This window comes from Triticum aestivum, chromosome 2B (genome assembly GCF_018294505.1).
Source record: "Triticum aestivum cultivar Chinese Spring chromosome 2B, IWGSC CS RefSeq v2.1, whole genome shotgun sequence".
NCBI lineage: Eukaryota > Viridiplantae > Streptophyta > Magnoliopsida > Poales > Poaceae > Triticum > Triticum aestivum.
In genome coordinates, this window is record NC_057798.1 from 481,909,648 (window position 1) to 481,927,054 (window position 17,407).

The following is a 17,407-nucleotide window of genomic DNA, read 5'->3' on the forward strand; positions in this document are numbered from 1 at the left end:
TTTGTTTTCTGCATTATTTATTTTCTTTTGTTTTTTGCTTTATTTTTTAATTGTTTTTGCTTTTAGTTTTAGGAAAATTATAAACTTTCTGTTAGTGCCATTAGTTTTCAAATTTGAAAACACTTTTTTTGTTTTTTTGTTTTTTTTCTTGCTTTATTTATTTTATTTTGTTTCTACTTACAAAAAAATACTTATTGTTGCTATTTTTAATTATTACGAGGGCCGAACCATAAGACATTAAAGCATTTCAAATGAACTATGAAAAAGTTGAAAGTTGGCATGGTATCATAAATTGACCCACATAGCATGTGCATGTACAAAACGGACAATGGTATCATACTCGTCAGTTACAAAGTTGGCATGGTATCATCATAATAGTTGCGGGAGAAAGTCTTCACTTTTTCTTCGCTTGTGTCATTTGCTTATTGCGCCATAACCATGGATAATCTTCATCGTTTATCAGGATGCTGGGGTTAGCCTTGACTTTGAAGGGAGGAATTTCATGAAACTTTTCATAATCTTCAGACATGTCTGTCTTGTCCTCCACTCCCACGATGTCCCTTTTTCCTGAAAGAACTATGTGGCGCTTTGGCTCATCATATGATGTATTCACTTCCTTATATTTTCTCTTTCTCGGTCTGGTAGACATGTCCTTCACATAGATAACCTGTGCCACATCATTGGCTAGGACGAACGGTTCGTCAGTGTACCTAAGATTTTTCAGATCCACTGTTGTCATTCCGTACTGTGGGTCTACTTGTACCCCGCCTCCTGACAGATTGACCCATTTGCACTTAAACAAAGGGACCTTAAAATCTACTCCGTAGTCAAGTTCCCATATGTCCACTATGTAACCATAATATGTGTCCTTTCCCCTCTCGGTTGTTGCATCAAAGCGGACACCGCTGTTTTGGTTGGTGCTCTTTTGATCTTGGTCAATCGTGTAAAATGTATTCCCGTTTATCTCGTATCCTTTCCAAATCAATACAGTCAAAGATGGTCCCCTGGACAACAAGTACAACTCATCACAAACAGTGTTGTCACCTCTGATACGTGCTTCCAACCAACTGCTAAAAGTCCTGATGTGTTCACATGTAATCCAGTCATCGCACTGCTCCGGGTGTTTGGAGCGCAGACTGTTCTTGTGTTCATCAACATACGGGGTCACCAAGGTAGAGCTCTGTAGAACTGTGTAGTGTGCTTGAGACCAAGAATATCCGTCCCTGCATATTATTGAGTCCCTTCCAAGCGTGCCTTTTCCAATCAGTCTCCCCTCATACCGCGATTTAGGGAGACCTATCTTCTTAAGGCCAGGAATGAAGTCAACACAAAACCCGATGACATCCTCTGTTTGATGGCCCATGGAGATGCTTCCTTCTGTCCTAGCGTGGTTACTGACATATTTCTTTAGGACTCCCATGAACCTCTCAAAGGGGTACATATTGTGTAGAAATACGGGGCCCTGAATGACAATCTCGTCAACTAGATGAACTAGGACGTGCGTCATGATATTGAAGAAGGATGGTGGGAACACCAGCTCGAAACTGACAAGACATTGCACCACATCACTCCTCAGCCTTGGTATGATTTCTGGATCGATCACCTTCTGAGAGATTGCATTGAGGAATGCACATAGCTTCACAATGGCTAATCGGACGTTTTCCGGTAGAAGCCCCCTCAATGCAACCGGAAGCAGTTGCGTCATAATCACGTGGCAGTCATGAGACTTTAGGTTCTGAAACTTTTTGTCTGCCATATTTATTATTCCTTTTATATTAGACGAGAAGCCAGTCGGGACCTTCATACTAAGCAGGCATTCAAAGAAGATTTCCTTCTCTTCTTTGGTAAGAGCATAGCTGGCAGGACCTTCATGCTGCTTTGGAGGCATGCCGTCTTTTTCGTGCAAACATTGTAGGTCCTCCCGTGCCTCAGCTGTATCTTTTGTCTTCCCATACACGCCCAAGAAGCCTAGCAGATTCACGCAAAGGTTCTTCGTACGCACGTCGATCGAAGAGCGGACCTCTAGGTCTTTCCAGTAGGGTAGGTCCCAAAATATAGATTTCTTCTTCCACATGGGTGCGTGTCCCCCAGCGTCACTCGGAACAGCTAGTGCGCCAGGACCCTTTCCAAAGATTACGTGTAAATCATTGACCATAGCAAGTACGTGATCACCGGTACGCATGGCGGGCTTCTTCCGGTGATCTGCCTTGCCTTTGAAATGCTTGCCTTTATTTCGACATTGATGGTTGGTCGGAAGAAATCGACGATGGCCCATGTACACATTCTTCCTGCAGCTTGCCAGGTATATACTATTGGTGTCAAGTAAATAGTGCGTGCATGCATGGTATCCCTTGTTTGTCTGTCCTGAAAGGTTACTGAGAGCGGGCCAATCGTTGATGGTCACGAACAACAACGCCTTTAGGTTAAATTCCTCCTATTTGTGCTCATCCCACGTACGTACACCATTTCCATTCCACAGCTGTAAAAGTTCTTCAACTAATGGCCTTAGGTACACATCAATGTCGTTGCCGGGTTGCTTAGGGCCTTGGATGAGAACTGGCATCATAATGAACTTCCGCTTCATGCACATCCAAGGAGGAAGGCTATACATACATAGAGTCACGGGCCAGGTGCTGTGATTGCTGCTCTGCTCCCCGAAAGGATTAATGCCATCCGCGCTTAAAGCAAACCATACGTTCCTTGGCTCACTTGCAAACTCATCCCAGTACTTTCTCTCGATTTTTCTCCACTGCGACCCGTCAGCGGGTGCTCTCAACTTCCCGTCTTTCTTACGGTTCTCACTGTGCCATCGCATCAACTTGGCATGCTCTCCATTTATGAACAGACGTTCCAACCGTGGTATTATAGGAGCATACCACATCACCTTCGCAGGAACCCTCTTCCTGGGGTGCTCGCTGTCAACATCACCAGGGGCATCTCGTCTGATCTTATACCGTAATGCACCGCATACCGGGCATGCGTTCAGATCCTTGTACGCACCGCGGAAGAGGATGCAGTCATTAGGGCATGCATGTATCTTCTGCACCTCCAATCCTAGAGGGCATACGACCTTCTTTGCTGCGTATGTACTGTCGGGCAATTCGTTATCCTTTGGAAGCTTCTTCTTCAATATTTTTAGTAGCTTCTCAAATCCTTTGTCAGGCACAGCATTCTCTGCCTTCCACTGCAGCAATTCTAGTACGGTACCGAGCTTTGTGTTGCCATCTTCGCAATTGGGGTACAACCCTTTTTTGTGGTCCTCTAACATGCGATCGAACTTCAGCTTCTCCTTTTGACTTTCGCATTGCGTCCTTGCATCGACAATGACCCGACAGAGATCATCATCATCAGGCACATCGTCTGGTTCCTCTTGATCTTCAGCAGCTTCGCCCGTTGCAGCATCATCGTGCATATCGTCTGGTTCCTCTTGATGTTCAATAGCATCACCGTATTCAGTGGGCACATAGTTGTCATCGTACTCTTCTTCTTCGCCGTCTACCATCATAACCCCTATTTCTCCGTGCCTCGTCCAAACAGTGGCATGAAACCCTTGTAAAGCAGGTGGGTGTGGAGGATTTTCTGGTCAGAGTAAGACTTCGTACTCCCACATATAGGGCATGGACAACACATAAAACCATTCTGCTTGTTTGCCTCAGCCACTTCGAGAAAATCATGCACACCCTTAATGTACTCGGAGGTGTGTCTTGAACCGTACATCCATTGCCGGTTCATCTGCGTGCATTATATATAATTAAGTGTGTCAAAAATCATTACAGAATATCATGAATAGATAATTAAGTGACCAAATTAATAGAAGTTCATCATCACATTAAAACCAAAGTACATACATAGTTCTCATCTAACAACATAAAGCTCTGTAGAGCATCTAAAATAATTAAACCATACACTGAAACTATGTAAAACATTTCAATGCGAAAAAAATGCGATCATAATCGCAACCAATGTAACAACTGATCCAACGGCATAATGATACCAAGCCTCGGTATGAATGGCATATTTTCTAATCTTTCTAATCTTCAAGCGCATTGCATCCATCTTGATCTTGTGATCATCGACGACATCTGCAACATGCAACTCCAATATCATCTTCTCCTCCTCAATTTTTCTAATTTTTTCCTTCAACAAATTGTTTTCTTCTTCAACTAAATTTAACCTCTCGACAATAGGGTCGGTTGGAATTTCCGGTTCAACAACCTCCTAGATAAATAAAATCTATGTCACTTTGGTCGGCATAATTGTCATAAACAATAAATGAACCAATAGTTATGAAAAGATAATATATACCACATCTGAATCATAGACAGGACGAGGGCCGACGGGGGCGGATACCAAAACCATCGCACTATATAAGATGCAATAATAAAAGTAAGAAAATTATACAAGTATCTAAATAAACATACAAGTAAGAGTTTTTTTTTCCTTTCAGAAAGAAGATAAGAACAAGAGGCTCACCACGGTGGTGCCGGCGACGAGATCGGCGCGGGTGATCGACGGCGGTGAAGACGGGGACGGGACGTGACAGACCGCTAAACCTAGACAAATATTGAAAAAAATGGAGCTTGGAGGTGGAGCTTGGAGAGGAGAAAGCTTAAGTAGTGTGGCTCGGGCATTCCATCGAACACCTCGTGTGCATAGGAGGTGAGCTAGAGCACCACAAAGCTTTCTCCTCGCCGGCCACGAAAAACAGAGCAGTGAGAGTGCTCTGCTCGCGGGGTATATATAGGCAATTAATTGGTCCCGGTTCGTGGCTTGAACCGGGACTAAAGGGAAGCCTTTGGTCCCGGTTCAGGCCACCAACCGGGACAAATGGTGGTGGGTCAGGAGCAAGGCACATTGGTCCCGGTTCGTCCCACCAACCGGGACCAAAAGGTCCAGACGAACCGAGACCAATGGCCCACGTGGCCCGGCCGGCCCCCGGGGCTAACGAACCGGGTCCAATGCCCCCATTGGTCCCGGTTCTGAATTGAACCGGGACTAATGGGCTGACCCGGCCTGGACCATTGCCCCCTTTTCTACTAGTGCTGAGAAATAAAAAAAAGCTAAAATCTTGAATTGTATGAAGCATGGTTGTTTTCTTGAAGTTTCTGAAGGAATGTATACCATTGACTGAGAGGAATCATTCATTCCATTAGAATGGGAGTTCTTAGAGGGAATTCGGCAGAGTGTAAGTACACATAAGAGGTGTGTTTTTATTAACAGAGGAAGGCGAGAGCACGACACTTCTACAGGAAAAAGAAAGAAAATGGAATAAAAAGATGAAAAACTAAAGAGAAAAATGCTATGATCCCATGATAAGATGTCGGCCACCAGCGAGGGCCCACATGAGCAAACCTATAGTACGTAGATCCTAAGACACATAATATTTGATTAAGGGACATAATTGGATTAGAAGTTCAGATTAGAAATGTTTCTTAAAGTAGTGCATCATAGCCCGTAGCATCACACGGGGTACGCAGACCCGCACCACCCACTCCCCCACCCCACCCATCTATCAGATCTTGATTCCCTTCCCTAAAAAAAAATCTTGATTCCCAGCGTCCAGATCCAGCCGGCTCTCCCGTCCGTGCATTGAGAAGTCAAAGGAAGACTCCCAGCATGCTCCACCAGACACAGCTCGACCTTGTCCCCAAGAAGGCCGACTGACAGTCTTGTATAGTAGAGAGGGACGAAACCAAGAATAGTCTCTTCCTAGCTCCTGCGCGCATCGGCCATGGTTCAAGGCTTCAATCTAGATCTGTCGGAACTGAATGGTGATCATCGTGTTGCATCCATTATATAGGTAATATATATTCTACTGTGTTATTAGTCTATTTGCTGGTTCCGAGTTTCTTTCGTCTTCTTCGGAACAACAATTAGTTCTAATTTAATTTCTTTCCAATCCCTCTCCGACTATCCGACCACCTCCAGCTGGAGTGTCGATCGGATTGCGAGAGAGTTATGGGGGCGGTGGCCGCTTCCGAGCAGAGGGCGAAGAAAACGATGAAGGAAGCATTAGAGGAGATAGAGCCGCTCCCCTGGAGGATGTCCGAACTGCTGCAGTACCATAGCGGGCGGCGCCTCAGTGCTGCCGATGACCGAATATTACAGATTTTCCGGCTCGTTGTGGTCGAGCTGAGAGACATCGCAGCATCACTGGACCAGCTTCTGCCACTGCTGGATCTCAGACCGTACCATGTCGAGAACTATGAGCTGTGGCTGCTCAAGTTGAGGAATCTGGCTCGATATATCGGGAACCACCTCGATAAGTACGAGCGTTTCATCACAAGAAAAGAACAGGAAACGTATGTGCGAACTGCCTGCTTCCGTTGTGATTCAGAGTTCCGGTTACCGCATCCGGATGTAACGCGACTCATCGAGGAAGAGCTTTCCTGGATCAACGGACAACCTTACAGGTACGAGCATCTTATGTTGGCCGGAGATGACGATAGTATCCCCTTAAGTGGGATGCCGCAGCTGCAACCCTACGCGACGGAGGCCGGGACCGTTGCACGCGGGGACCTTCTTGTTGGCATCGAGAGCACCAGAAAGAAGCTGCTCAGGTGGTTCACGCCCGCCCAGGAAGACAACATGGCTCTCAGTATCGTGTCCATGGTTGGACCCGCTGGGGTGGGGAAAACGGCTCTTGCCAATGAGCTCTACCGACACCTCCAACAAATCGGAGGTGATGGACCCTACTTCGAGTGCTACGCTTTGGCCAATGTGTCCCCGAGGCCTTGCATCAAGGTGCTTCTGAGACACATTCTCTGCCAGATCGACAAACAAGCAGCTATAGCACCAGCGTCGATATCCACGGGGACATCCGAAATCACCATGTCAGAAGACGGCGAGGACCAGGATGAGCAGGAGCTGGTTCGCAACATTGATCAGTACCTTCAAGACCGCAGGTAACTTGATCAGTCACTTGCTACCTTAACTTCCATTTCTATCTCACACTATAATTCACCTATGCTCTAATTCAATAAAAGGTAATTTGATATTGCGATTATAAATTTTGACAGAGGGGGTTCACATCTCTCTCCTTTTTTTTCTGTTAGAAAAATAATGTTGTACATCCTTTTTTACTTGATTAGAAGTTTTTTTAGTCAGTTTGTAACAAGTAAATTGAAATGCGTACTAAATAACTAGTACGTACTACAAACTTGAGAACTATATATCTTTTTAATAGATAACCGATTTTTGTAGTCATTCTTAAGCAAAATCAGAGTAACCACATTCTTTAGTAGTGGAAGGTCATCTTGCGCCCTCTTCATCTTTAGAGCGGACCTTCATGGTTTTATTACGTGGGTTTGCCAAACGTGACAACTGGCCGAAACAATGTACCTTCAACAGACTGCGCTAAAAAAGAGTAGCTTCAACAGACAAAAGAATTGTTAAAAGTAAGTGAAATCTTGATAATAAGATAACCTTCTACCCGGATTCCGTGAAAAAGGTTATGAAAAACTTGGAAATTTGTACTCTCCTCTTAATCTATAGAGCAACGGGAGAACTCCTGCCAGTTCCAGTCAAAGAACATGGTATTATTTAGTTCTAACCTGTATATATATAACCCACTCATGTAACGGACAGGCCCGGTCGTGATATACTGGGGGCCTTGGGGCAGGAAAACAGTATGCCCCCTTATGTTATTTCAATGATATAGTTGTGTATTATTTTTTATTGCAAAGTAAAATAGTACTACATCATAAATACAGAATGTCGACGGACGTGGTATTTCTGAGCTCGAGCTCAAATTAGATGGGGTGAACAGTAAAAATCCAAAAAAGTATTTAAAAATTTCTGAATATTTTTTTGGGGCAAACATTGACAGATGTTTTGAGTGCTCACAAAATTTCATCAAGAAATGATATTCGTGGAAGTTGTGGCAAAAGAAAGTCGATACTCCAAAAGTGTCACTTTCAAAAGCATTTTGGAGTGGTGATTTTGTATTTTTTCCACGACTTCCATGGATGTCATGAATTTCATGACGAAATTTTCCAAGCACTCAAAATATTTATCAAAGTTTGTCACGAAAAATGTTAGAATTTTTTTAATTTGTTTTATTTTTCTTTGGGATTTTACTGTTGATCGCAAGCTCAAATGAGCTCGCGCGCAGAAGAGGACTTTCGGGTTTGTATACCATGTACTGGTATACATCAAGAAATAAAAGTACCTTAAAAACTAACCATAGTGGAGCCAGCAGGTGGCTACATAAAATTGCCATGTCATCAAGAGCCTTATTAATAATTCGTACAATAGAGTTGGCAATAAGGTCGACTATTAGGTTAGTCATTTTTGGCTCATGCATGAGAGCCAACTCCTCCCCTTTTTCTTTTCCTCTCTTCCCCTCATAAGCAAATGTGCCATGTAAGTGTCGGTGTCAAAACCGGCGGATCTCGGGTAGGGGGTCCCGATCTGTGCGTCTAAGGCTAATGGTAACAGGAGGCAGGGGACACGATGTTTTACCCAGGTTCGGGCCATCTCGATGGAGGTAAAACCCTACTTCCTCTTTGATTGATCTTGATGATATGAGTATTACAAGAGTTGATCTACCACGAGATCGTAGAGGCTAAACCCTAGGAGCTAGCCTATGATGATTATGATTGTCCTCCCCCTACGGACTAAACCCTCCGGTTTATATAGACACCGGAGGAGGCTAGGGTTATACAGAGTCGGTTAAAAAGAAGGACATCTAACATCCGGATCGCCAAGCTTGTCTTCCACGCCAAGGAGAGTCCCATCCGGACACGGGACGAAGTCTTGAGTCTTGTATCTTCACGGTCCAATAGTCGGGCCAAAGTACATAGTCCGGCCGTCCGAACACCCCCTAATCCAGGACTCCCTCAGTAGCCCCTGAACCGGGCTTCAATGACGATGAGTCCGGCGCGTAGATTGTCTTCGGCATTGCAAGGCGGGTTCCATCTTCGAATAATCCAAAGTAAGTCTCGAACACTTAAATCGTGTCCGGCTCTGCAAGACGATTTTCACATGCCATCGTAGAGAACGATATTCCACGAATATAATCTGTTGAAATCTTTAAATAACGTGACATCACACCATGGTCGAGCCATCATCGAACCGTCCTCCCCCAGCCAGCCACCGCACATATTGCGAGGCGGTTTCCCGGGCATGTCTTGTTGAAGCAGAGATCGTGTTCCCCTTACCACGGGGCTTTTATCAATATGGGCGCGGGTAGCCCAATCGTACCGCCAATCGCGGCGAGTGGGGAACGAGCAGGTTCCACCAGGCAAGTAGGGAGGCGCAAAAGTTTTTATTGGCTCTATAAAGAGATAAGGCCTCTTCTTCTTTACCCACGCCTCTCCCTTCCGCTCGTCCATTCCCCTTCGCTCGAGCCCTAGTGCCCAAGCACTCGTCTCCTCCACCGAAAAGAGGTTCTTCGAAGATGTCCGGATCCGGAGCAGGAGGCAAATGGATGGCCTCTACCGTCCAGGAGAAGGATATCAAAAAGTTTCGAGAGGCCGGGTACCTGGCCAAGAAAATCGGCCACCGTCTTCCGACGGCGGGACAGATCGTCCCCAATCCGGAGCCCCACGAGAGGGTCGTGTTTCTTTCTCATTTTGTCCGCGGGCTCGGGTTTCCCCTTCACCCATTTGTTCGTGGCATCATGTATTATTACGGGATTGATTTTCATGATCTGTCCCCTAATTCTTTCCTTAACATCTCGACGTTTATCGTCGTGTGTGAGGCCTTTCTCCGTATTTCGCCCCACTTCGGCTTATGGCTGAAGATCTTCAATGTGAAGCCCAAGGTGGTGAACGGCGAGCACGCTGAGTGCGGCGGCGCCATGGTGAGCAAGATGCCCAAGGTCACATGGCCGACGGGCACCTTCAATGATTCCGTCAAAAGGAGTGGCAGCAGCAGTGGTTCTATATCACCGAGCCGCGCGGTAAAAAGTGGGCTGCTGCTCCTGAATTCAGATTCGGAGCCCCCCTGCGGCTCACGTCCTGGCCCAAGAAGGGTCTGAACTGGTCCTCATCCAACGAGCTGTCGGTGCTCCAAACACGCGTCAAGGGCGTGGTAGACAAGGATGTCAAACTCGTCAATGTAGTCCAGGTGATGTTAGTTCGCCTGGTTCTCCCTTGCCAGCACCAGGCCTGTAATTTGTGGGAATACGCACCGGGCCTGTAATTTGTGGGAATACGACCCGGCCGAGCACCAGACCCTGCGGGAGCTCTACGGCTCCTCACACAAGGATATCTGGAAGGTGCTCTTCAAGTCCGGCAAACCGTGGCCGGGCTCCGCCGAGGACCGCGGGTATCAACTGTCCCGCTCTGCAAGTCCAGTAAGTTATCGCTATGTTCTGTCTATCCATGTTTAGCTGGCATATCCCGAGGGAGACGCTTTATCACGCTTTCCGCAATTATCCCAGGAATGGACAAAGAAGGTGGGGCGGATACACTGTCCGGCCCCGCTGCCGGAGGAACCGGCAGGACCTCTTCTGACGAAGATGCTGGTCCCAGCGCCTTACGAGGCGCCGAAGAAAGAGGCCTCCAAGAAGGCCAAGGAGACCCGGAGCGGCCTCCGTCGCCGCGGTGCTTCGGACACCAAATCCGAAGACTCCATCGCCCATCCTTCCTCCGAAGACGAAGAGGAGGAGGAAGAAGACGAGTCCTCCAAGGGGGGAGGGAAGAAAAGGACGGCCTCCTCATCCTTGGAGGCCGAATCGTCGAAGAGGGAAAAAAATCCCGTTCCAGAGGCGTCCACCACGGCTACCAATAGTAGCCCGGAGTGGGATCCCAGGGCCCAGCCCCTGGTAAAATCGTGAGTACACGAAATCCGAATACGCCTAAGCGCCCCGGATTACTAAGGTGCAATATTTTAACTTGCGCCATACTTTGTGCAGCCCGGCGAGGTCTCGCGCCGAACAGTCCTCCTCGGAGGATTCGCTGAGCTCAGATGCCCTGGAGAGCGAGACGCCTCCGAAGGCCCCTTCCCCGAAGTTTGGGCGTGACACCGAGGTGTCGTCTCAGCAGGACCCAGACCAGGGAGGGCACGCCTCTGGGGCCGGATACACGGGGGCAACGGTTCCCATGAACGTCGATGGCGGGGGCGATTTTAGATTCAGCCCGCAACCGGACATGGTCCTGGAGACCTTTGAAGCTCCAGGATCAGGCGGGTAGCCCCCCTTGACGGAGGGAGGCAAGCCCGCTCTGCCAGCAACCTCTGTCCAAGCAGAGCTGCAGGGCGGCCTATTGACAGCGCTAAAGAATGCCTCCATCGTCAATGAACATCGCGCCCTCATGGGTGCGGTGATTGAAAAGATTCAGTCCGCTGAGAGCGGACTGAATGAATCCTGCCTTAGCCTTATAATAGGCTTTGAGGTATGCTTTTACAAACCTTTGAAGATTGTCATAGTATGAACGGTAGCCCCTGATGCACTGTCCGGTGAAAGAGAGAGAACCGGACAGGGGATCAAATTTCCGCTTCGCAGGAGACTCGGTTGATGACATATATCTCTTTGTTTGAAAACAAGCGTCTGTAGCGATGACCGCCTCTCATACTGCTGAGGTGTCCGGACTAAAGCAGAGTTTGGAACGGGCCGAAGGAGAACTTGGCCGAGTGAAGAAGCAGTTGGAGGACAAGCAAGGTATGTCGAAACCTTTTGATAAGTTAATTACAAATGAGTAGTTGTGCCTGATGAAAATATTTGTATTGTGTGCTCTAGGAGCAAATGCCGAAATTGAGGCACTGAAGAAGGCTTTGGCCGAAGCCGACAAGAAGGCCGCCGTGGAGCAGGCTCTTCGCGAGAAGCACGAGGCCAGGGTCATTGAAGCTGAACGAGAGCTCCAGGAGCCCGTGAAGAAAAGCGAGACCTTGGAGAAGAGTCTAGCAAGGAAATAATTCAAACTCGCCCAAGCTCTCCAAGCCGCAAATGATGCTTGGGAGGAAGCCCGAGGTGCTCTCAAGGACATTCAGGAGGCAAGGAGGATTGCGGCTGGTAAGGCTTTTTTACTCAAAGCGATTTTTATATAGTAATAGGAGAAACTCTAAGCGACAAACTGAATACTTGTTTCTCCAGGAGCGTTCGCAGACCTGCCATGCAGCATATCTGATGCTGCCCAATTCTACCGGGCTGAAGAGAAGAAGTTTGCGGAGAAGCATTTCTGGTCGCAGTATTTGGCGCCGAATTATCCGGTGCCCTTTGTCGATCAGCTGAAGCAGCTGATCGAACTGCACCAAGCGGCCGAACTAGCCATGAAGGACTTAGTTGTCCGGCTATGGCCCGCTGAGCCAATTCCAAGCAGTTACTTCGGACTTGTGCACGGATTGTTAGTACTTGCCCTCGGCTCGAAGTCATTAAGCGGTCAGTCTGTACAGAAGGTGCACGCATGGCATTTGCCCGTGCGAAGGTGCACTTGGGGAAGCTTGATACTGAAAAGCTGATGACTGAGGGACCACCGGAGGGTAAGGAGCACCGCAAGCCCGAATTATATTATGATGGTGTCCTGAAAGGAGCCCGCCTTGTGGTGGAACAATGTACCAAAGACACTATATTTCCCTGAGGGCAGTCATGCTGTCCTTTGTAATGCGGGATACTGGCACTGTTATTATTTATTGCCTGTTAGATGAAAGTTCTTTTTCTTCCTGTGCAGCCGTTTAGTATATATGAATCCTGAGAGTTGGCCAGTCGTCGGCTTCTGCCCCCACGTAGAAAGTACGGGGTTATTCGGGATATACCTGAACACTCTTTATCCCATTTTTGGGTCCTTGAAGGAGGTGTTCATCACAGCGAACCAGGCAATCAGACTATAGGGTTTTATCACTCTCACTTAGCCATAGGAATTCGAGTATGGTAGGCACAACCCCTGGTGTTCGGAAGACCGTACGAGGGGCTCTAACAACGCCTGATCGGAAGACCGATCCGTCGCACTCTGCATTTGTTATGGCATTATGCGGAATAAATCTTTAAAGATTTTACAACCTCTCGAACAGCTGACCAGCTCTCGCCGTATCATGACAGTCAGTTTCGGCTTTCTCTACTGAGGTGCTCGTCCGGAAAAACCGGGACACAATCGCAGTAGTTCTCCCAGTGCTACCTTAGCCGATGGAGCGGAACGTAAGGTACCAAAACATGGGAGCCGGGCAAACCCAATTAATGACCCAAGACATGATTCGGAGCTGATGCATATAGTGTTATAAGTTCGGGGTGCCGAGCGACCGAGAGGGTGGCCGGACTTTGTTGCCATATTATAAGGACAATGAAGCCCCTGGCATAGTGGGGCATGACACTATGTGCGAGTGCCGTTATGACGAAAAAGGCGTCAATGAGGAATGACGGACGGTAAGTGTCATATAGTTCTACATGTTGTAGTGGAGTGACACGCCTATGCGTATAAGTGTGGTTTATGTTATGAAAGGAGGTATACTGGCGGAACCTGTTGCGACCGGACGGGAGGAAGCTATGTACGGATCCGAAGTGTATCCGGACTGTCTTCTTGGGGAATACTTGTGTATTCCCTCTTTGTGTGTCCGAGCTGATTCCATGTCGCCAGTCATGTTCAGCGAAAAGGTGAGCCTGTAAAGAAAAATGCTTAGAGGCATTTGTGTGTAATAGGGTGGTTGATCGGAGCCTGGTCGAACCGGGCTGTCATGCCGTAAAGTAGCTCGGACTCCTTTGTTGGTGTCCGGGGGGTTGGCTGTCGAATCGAAGTTCGATAGGAGGGCACAACTCGCTACCTCAGCGGCGGTATACCTTCCAATCTCGGGGTGGAGTTCGGCCTTGCCCATAATTGTGACCATGTCACGTGGGTTTGGCATGATATGGTACCACGTTGAGTCGAGCCAACGCGGTTCGTCCCGGTAGTATATAGTAGTTACTGTATAAGGGGACAATGCCGAAGACTTACTCTTCGGTATGGTGTTTGTTTGGTGATCCGAAGACAACCTCCAGGGTGGTGTGCCTGTAAGACTTGGCGTTTACACCTGGAACGACATCTTTGAGAAGATGTTTTTAGTGGGTTTGATCCTCGAGCGATCAATACCTATCTGGTGAACTGTGTCTTGGCGCAGCAAGTTTGAGCTGCTGTTTATGCCCATAGGGGCTCCTGTGAGGTGGAACCCACCAACTGTTGGGTCGATGGTAAGTTCGATTGAATTGCCATGGTTGAGATTGGCTGGATGGTCTGTGTGATCGGAGATGATCGGCCGTATTTTTGTACCGCGGGGTGACTTGTGTTGTTGAGTCGGCATCCCGAGGAGTACACATTCGTTCCCTTGTTGGTTTGCGGAGGATTTTTCTTTTACCTCATAATGCTTGATGGTCTGGGCTCTTCGTTGGCTTCATAGCTTTGAGACCCCTTTTTATTGTTTCCGGTGTGCGACCGGCCGTTTTGTTTTGAAGATCCGGCCTTCTCTATTGGTATGATTGGTTGTCCTTCCAGGGGTACCATGAATTTGACATGATTGGTCGAGTATGCTGCCCGGGCTGGACGGGCCTATATTGTTCTCTTTCCGCTGACCGGACTGGGAGCCGCGGAATCTGGCACCGACTGTCATGTCTTGGGTGTCACCATTATTTTTGTGACGCTTATGTCTGTTGCGTCGTGGTTTATGGATGTTGTCTCGCGTTTCCTGCGTATTGCCCCAGACCGTGATGTATTGGCGTCGGGGTGTGGGCTTTAGGACCTCCTTCTCAGGTTGAGGTAGCAAATTGTGCTTTGGGTATCCTTTGGTGGGGCGGTTGAGTCTGTATTCCTCGGCTGCCAGGACCTTAGTCCATCTGTCTGTGAGCAGATCTTGGTCAACTTGGAGCTGCTGCTGCTTCTTTTTCAGGCTTCTTGCAGTGGCCATAAGCCGTCGCTGGAAGCGAACCTGCTCTACGGGATCCTCAGGTACGCCGAATTCGTCGTCGCCGAGGCTCACCTCGTCTTCGGAGGGAGGCATGTGGTTGTCCTCCTTCGAGTATCCGTTCGTCGCCTGTTCATCTGGGCTAATCTGCCCGTCTTCCTGTCCGGCCTGCTCGAAGGCAGGCTGATCGGGATTGTATTCGTCTTCGGCATCATCTGGATTGTTTTCGTCTCCTGTGCCGGTACTGTTGTGCCGGGGCTTAGAGTGGCGCCGATGACGCCCATGCTTTGATTTTTTCCTTGAGGTGTTATCCTCTATTGCCTCATCGCCATTGGTTTCTTTGGGAGTGTCCACCATATATATATCATACGAGGAGGTGTCTGTCCCACGCCCCATGGGCGGTGGTTCCTGCTCTTCTCCTGCATCGTCGTCTAGACCGTCGATGTCTTCGGAGTCGAAGTCAAGCACGTCGGTCAAATCATCGACAGTGGCAATGAAGTGGGTGGTGGGTGGGTAACGAATTTCCTCGTCGCCTGCTTCCCATTCGAGCCGGACATAGTTCGGCCAAGAGTCTCCTAACAAAGAGAGAGACTTTAATGAATTCAGCATGTCGCCAAAGGGCGAGTGCTGGAAGATATCCGCGGTGGTGAACTCCATTACTGGAGCCCAACCAGATTCGGCGGGCTCAGGGGCGCGCGGTCTGGAACCTACAGCCGGACACAAGTCCGGGGGTCCAGTGACATAGACTTCCTTGGAGGTGGAGTCCGTGTTCGGCTCTACCACCGATGAGTATGCGGCCTCCGGGGCGGGGTCCATCCACCCGTCCTCGGACGACACGATCTGCCCCAGATTTAGGTCCGGGGCTCTTGCAGGTGCGATATCCCGAGTATTGTCTGATGGCAGGTCTAAGCCGTGCTCGTCGTGATTGTTCGGCGCTCCTAGCGTAGGCCCAAATCCGTCGAAGATCAAGTCTCCGCGGATATCGGCCGTGTAGTTCAAGTTCCCGAACCTGATCTGATGGCCAGGGGCGTAGCTATCGATCTGCTCCAGATGGCCAAGCGAATTGGCCCGCAGTGCGAAGCCGCCGAACACGAAGATCTGTCTGGGGAGAAAAGTCTCACCCTGGACCGCGTTGTTGTTGATAATTGAAGGAGCCATCGAGCCCTGCAGTGATGACACAGAGGAACTCTCAATGAAAGCACCAATGTCGGTGTCAAAACCGGCGGATCTCGGGTAGGGGGTCCCGATCTGTGCGTCTAAGGCTAATGGTAACAGGAGGCAGGGGACACGATGTTTTACCCAGGTTCGGGCCCTCTCGATGGAGGTAAAACCCTACTTCCTGCTTGATTGATCTTGATGATATGAGTATTACAAGAGTTGATCTACCACGAGATCGTAGAGGCTAAACCCTAGGAGCTAGCCTATGATGATTATGATTGTCCTCCCCCTACGGACTAAACCCTTCGGTTTATATAGACACCGGAGGAGGCTAGGGTTGTACAGAGTCAGTTAAAAAGAAGGAGATCTAACATCCGGATCGCCAAGCTTATCTTCCACGCCAAGGAGAGTCCCATCCGGACACGGGACGAAGTCTTGAGTCTTGTATCTTCACGGTCCCATAGTCCGGCCGTCCGAACACCCCCTAATCCAGGACTCCCTCAGTAAGCGGGCTTATGCTTGTTGTCATTTGAACGTATGCTTGTCGTCAATGGCAATTCCACATTATAGCAATATGGCCAGCTGACCCCACAACTTTTTAGCAATCCTTCATATACATGTCAGTGTTCATATAAAAAAAGAGGAAAGATATGTTTTTGGTCCCTCAAGTTCCTCAAAAGTATAGACTTGGTCCCTCAAGATTTTTTGGTATACATTTGGTCCTTTCAAGTCTCAAAACCGGATAAGTTTGGTCCAAAACCAGATTTTGAGCAATTTGACCAGGTTTGACCACGTTTGACCTGGTTTGACCAATTAACAGTAAATTGGAAAAAAAGTAGCAATAAATTCAAAAAAAATCTGAAATTCGTGACAACCTACATGCTTGGGGTGCGCTAGGTGCGTATAATTTTTTTGTGGTCAAATAACATCCGAGGAACTCTAGGAAAGAAAACAAGTTTTGGCTTTTTTTGTGAGCCCAAATTTGTTCTTTTTGGCCACGAGCTCCTCGAATGTCGAAACACCACACAAATTTTCACGACCTAGCGTACCCAAGCATCTTGGTTGCCACAAAATTTCAGACTTTTTTGATTATTTTTGCTATTTTTTTAATTTAGTGTTCATCGGTCAAACATGGTCAAACCCGGTCAACGTGCTTAAAATCTGGTTTTGGAGCAAGCCTATCCGGTTTTGAGACTTGAAGGACCAAATGTATACCAAAAAATCTTGAGGGACCAAGTCAATACTTTTGAGGAACTTGAGGGGCCAAAAACATACTTTTCTCTAAAAAAAATGTAAAAACTATGTAAAACCATTGATAATCATGTCTCTGACCCCAGAGGGTTATCATCCTGCCAACACTGCTGCTTCTCGTGGTGGTGTGTGTCCTCGTCCACATTGTACTCATTAGGGCATGTACAAAGATGGCAAAACAGTGCTCTCGCGT

General features: G+C 48.0%; 1 protein-coding gene across 1 annotated transcript in view; it reads left to right on the forward strand.

Moving 5' to 3' along the window:
• The first annotated feature begins 5,500 nt into the window (after positions 1-5,500).
• Positions 5,501-17,407, forward strand: part of LOC123045568 (disease resistance protein Pik-1) — a 22,567-nt gene continuing 10,660 nt past the window's right edge. The window contains exons 1-2 of the mRNA XM_044468676.1: positions 5,501-5,800; positions 5,929-6,905. Coding sequence (XP_044324611.1) covers positions 5,959-6,905 — 947 coding nt within the window. The 5' untranslated portion in view covers positions 5,501-5,800; positions 5,929-5,958. The remainder of the gene's footprint in view (positions 5,801-5,928; positions 6,906-17,407) is intronic.